The following is a 4,061-nucleotide window of genomic DNA, read 5'->3' on the forward strand; positions in this document are numbered from 1 at the left end:
CAGAGTGTACTTTATGTAGCCCGATGTAATTAGTAATTATTACATTTTGAGGAAACATACCCAACATTGGTAATGAATATAATTAATTTGCACTGTATCTAAAGATCAATTAAAAATGTTTTTTTATCTTTTTTATTTTACCTCAGTTATCAACAGCGGGCACGCGCAGTGTTCAATTAAACTGCGCTCTATAAGCGGCTGCTAAATGAGCGCGCGCGCCAAAATGCTCGTACAGGGGAAAATCACCCGCTTCGAATGTTATCAGTGGATTGAATGGGCGTTGTCAGTGGTTATCAGCTGATTCATATAGGCCAGATGGGGCTGCTGCGGCTACTGGTAGGCTCAGAAGGCTTTTATCATCCATCCTAATGGTTAACCACCATTTCAAATACAAGAGAAGACTCCAGATCCAGTCCCAGAGGAATCCAGCTCAGCTGATCGAACGTCTACAAGATAACGTGGTGACGTTACGCTTTTTCCCGCTTGATATTTTCACTCCCGCATCATATTTCACTTACTTTCAGGTAAGACCATTTAAATGATAAACTGGGGATTTAAACTAACTTATTTGCCAATAAGTAAATAAATGCAGAAAATGTCTTTTAATTGGCGTGACATGAGTGTTGACATGACATAACGATTTAGATTTCATAGTAGACTGCGTTATAGTTACATGCTTTATGTTAGCATTAACGTTTGCTGTCTGAAGTTTAGTTTAAGGCAATATTACTCTGTAACTGTTCCATGCTGTAAGACAGTTTATTGCATTTTATAACGTTAAGTTATCTACTCGTTAACGCTTCACTGAAGCTAACGTTATATTATACTCGTATTGCGTGAAGTATTCAAACCCAAGACGTACTTTTATAGCAAATAAAGTTATATGTGTTTAAATGTGTATGTCTGTCTGTCTATCTAATAGTGTCACCAAATACATACACCTCATCTGCATCCCATGTTCACTGATGTGTTTATGTCTTTTAGGCTGTGATAAGAAGTATGGGTTGCTGCTTGCCTTAACTAATAATTGCCAAAATTTCTGATTTTAGATATGGGAAAAGCAGTTCAGGGCGTACGCTTCAGGAGCATTAAGATTAAGGTGCTGAGGAGGTCTATCACTGGCCCTGCAAAGGTTTCTTACCTATATCAAGGTCTCCCCGAGCCCAACTGCAAACTGACCCACCCTTCAGACCCTCACAAGTCTATTACACCTCAACAGGCTGAACCTGATGATGTGGTACCGAGCTGCAGCTCATGTTCTGAGACTGCGTACAGTAAGGCAAAGAAGAGAGAGCTTCATGCCTGGGATGCAGTTAAGGATGACATGCTTAAGGTGTCATTTGAAGGTTCAGCACCAATCACTACCCAGTGTGTTGTCTGCCAAGAACATGGAGATTATAGGTGTGTCAAATGCAGCACCACTGCAGTGTCTTGTGAGGCTTGTCTGAAAAGGACTCACAGAAATTCACTGCACCTTCCTGATAAGTGGAGCGTAAGAATAATAGCATGCAGTCATACACACAGACAATAAACTCACAGTTATTCATTAATTTCTTCAAATTGTTTTTGAACTATGTAGCTGTTCGTGTCTCAAGTTTATTGTTTTAAAAACTTTGTTAGAGCTATAATTCTTTCTTACAGAATGCTTACTATGAGCCATCCACCCTGAGGTTATTCCTATATTTACCTGAAGGCCATGGCACCCATGCATTCTACACAAAGGACATGAAGGTCATTGTCAGCACAGGTTTGTCATTTTACAAATTCATTTAATTTTCTTAAAAGGTAAAGGAATCAAATCCATTTAAATGTGAAATAAGGATTTCATCAAAATTTGTCAAAATATCTAATAATTATAGTAACAATATTTATAAAATGGTCAGTTCTGTTCCTTGATTCTGATTGGCTGAGCCAATTTCTAAAATGTTATAAAGTACCCCGATTTATACAAGCTGACTGAATTACATAGCCTTAATAACACTTCATTTACTTTATTTGATTAAAAGCAGGGGGTAACAGTGTGTTTTATAACAGCAAAGGGGGTTTTAATGACTTCGTTTAGCATCGTGCCACAACGCCCTTAGCTGTTATAAAACTCACTTTAATGCACTGCTTCACAGGCTTATTGCGTTATTAAGTTATTAGTGACACACTCAAGGGATTTAGTCTACACTGATAAGGTCTCTATAGTAGTACTTGGTTATGTTTTTTTTTATTTTGCAGGACGGCTCTGCACCGTCACAGTCAATATGTGTGCGTGTGAACCAGAAACGTGCACTCTGCTAAGGTATGGGCTCTGGCCAGCAACAGCCGACAAGCATCAGACAGCCTTCTCCATCCCTCTGCTAGAGCTTTTTGTTTGTCTGTCACTGGAGTGTCAGGTTTCTGTTGAGGGTTTTTGCAACACCCTGCGCTGGAAAAATAACCTTACACTTGCAGAGGTAAGCCAGTTTCCAGAGGTCAGTTTGAAGTCCTGTCTATAATGTGAACATTTCTGTTACTTTCATAGAATATTGATGAGTCCATATAGACAAACCATCTTGGATTTACAGTTGCTTGCAAACATTTTCTTGCTATTTTGCTATAAAATAACAACTTCTCAGTGAACCACAGTCTACAGATGTGAGAGTGGGATATAGTAATGTTTTCACTGACTCCTGCTTATACCGTAGGCTAACGCACTTTACAGAGCCCTGGTGGGAGAATCCATATCTCATTTTAGGCATCACCACTTCCGAAAAATAAGTTTGGTAGATGTTTGCCCACAATTAGGTGATGGGACCACATGTCCAGCATGTCCAAAGGTTGGTTCTAGTTCCAGCGTGGTACTTGTTTGATTAACCATAAATGCATTCTCCATTACCTTATGGCATTGAATTGATAAAAATGTAAAAATTTCTTAATTTTTTGTATAAAGAATTATAATAGAATAGTAATAGTATAAGTGTATCAACCTGTTGCATATACAAAACCAGGATTACTGTAAGTGTTTGTCTTCCAGGCGGATGGAGATGTGATAGTGACATTGGATGCCAACTTTGGCCTTGTGAGAAAGCAAAGCTCAGGGACAAGTGCGATTGAGCCATTACATGGAACCCGCATGTTTGTTGGTGAAAAGGATGTAGAGGAATACCTGCTATCACATCTTGACAGCTCAAAGCCTCACGAGGTAAGACATAGTTGTAGAATACGCCGTGAAATATTAGATTTAAAAAAGACCATTATTCCTCCAATAAATCTCGGTCCTTTAATCTTTAGGACTGCAGTAACTTCAAGGCTGGCAACGTCCTGAGGTCACCGCAACAAGCTAAGAAACTTGATGTTACAGGAGTGTTTGGAGCCTCCTGTCGTCATGAAATTCCCCTAATGTTTGTCAACATGAGCCAAGGAGAACGGCAATTCTATGCCACAGTAGTGATAATTCTCCTGTTTTATTCTACTTATTCAAAAACATTTTTGAATAGCTTGACCCTAGCATTAGCCATATTTTAATTTTATATGTCACCAAATATGAACCTCACAGAATGTAAATGGGGGATTCCAAAATATTACAAAATTTGAACTTTACCACCATTCTATAATCTTCACTTATCTAAGAAAAAGGGTTTGGTTAATTTTGAGTGCCCCTATTGAGTATGTAGGTATTGAATTTGATGCTGGAGATTATGTATATATAATAACATACAATAAATTTACATTGAGCTGATATATCAGCACTGTTAATTATTTCCCTGTTAAATAACAGGAAATTACTGGCAGCAGGGTTACCATTATTTTCCTGCTATTTGAACAGTTAATTCCTGTTAATGTTTTTTTACAGTGCATTCCCCGTAATGTTTTTCTACAGGAATTTACTGTGAATCACAGAAAAAACAGGAAACAACTGGCAGCAGTGTTACCATTATTTTCCTGTTAAATCACCATTTATTTTGTTTCCAATAAATATTGTTAATTAGGGTTAGCATAGTAACGTGTACTGATTGTTATAGACATATTCTAGCTAGAGTTAATACAAAAGGCATAATCCTTCAGGTAACACTTAAGTGAAAGAAAACTAATAG

The 4,061-nt window shown here is 37.8% G+C and overlaps 1 protein-coding gene across 1 annotated transcript; it reads left to right on the top strand.

The window, feature by feature from the left end:
* Nucleotides 1-301: 301 nt before the first annotated feature.
* On the top strand, nt 302-3,601 carry LOC130420675 (uncharacterized). Its single transcript, XM_056748159.1, has 7 exons — nt 302-524; nt 1,050-1,492; nt 1,642-1,747; nt 2,224-2,441; nt 2,673-2,804; nt 3,002-3,169; nt 3,259-3,601. The coding sequence occupies exons 2-7, from the start codon at nt 1,052-1,054 to the stop codon at nt 3,490-3,492; spliced, it is 1,299 nt and encodes a 432-aa protein (XP_056604137.1). The 5' UTR covers nt 302-524; nt 1,050-1,051; the 3' UTR covers nt 3,493-3,601.
* The last annotated feature ends 460 nt before the right edge of the window (nt 3,602-4,061 follow it).

Source organism: Triplophysa dalaica, chromosome 5, assembly GCF_015846415.1.
Source record: "Triplophysa dalaica isolate WHDGS20190420 chromosome 5, ASM1584641v1, whole genome shotgun sequence".
Classification (NCBI taxonomy): domain Eukaryota; kingdom Metazoa; phylum Chordata; class Actinopteri; order Cypriniformes; family Nemacheilidae; genus Triplophysa; species Triplophysa dalaica.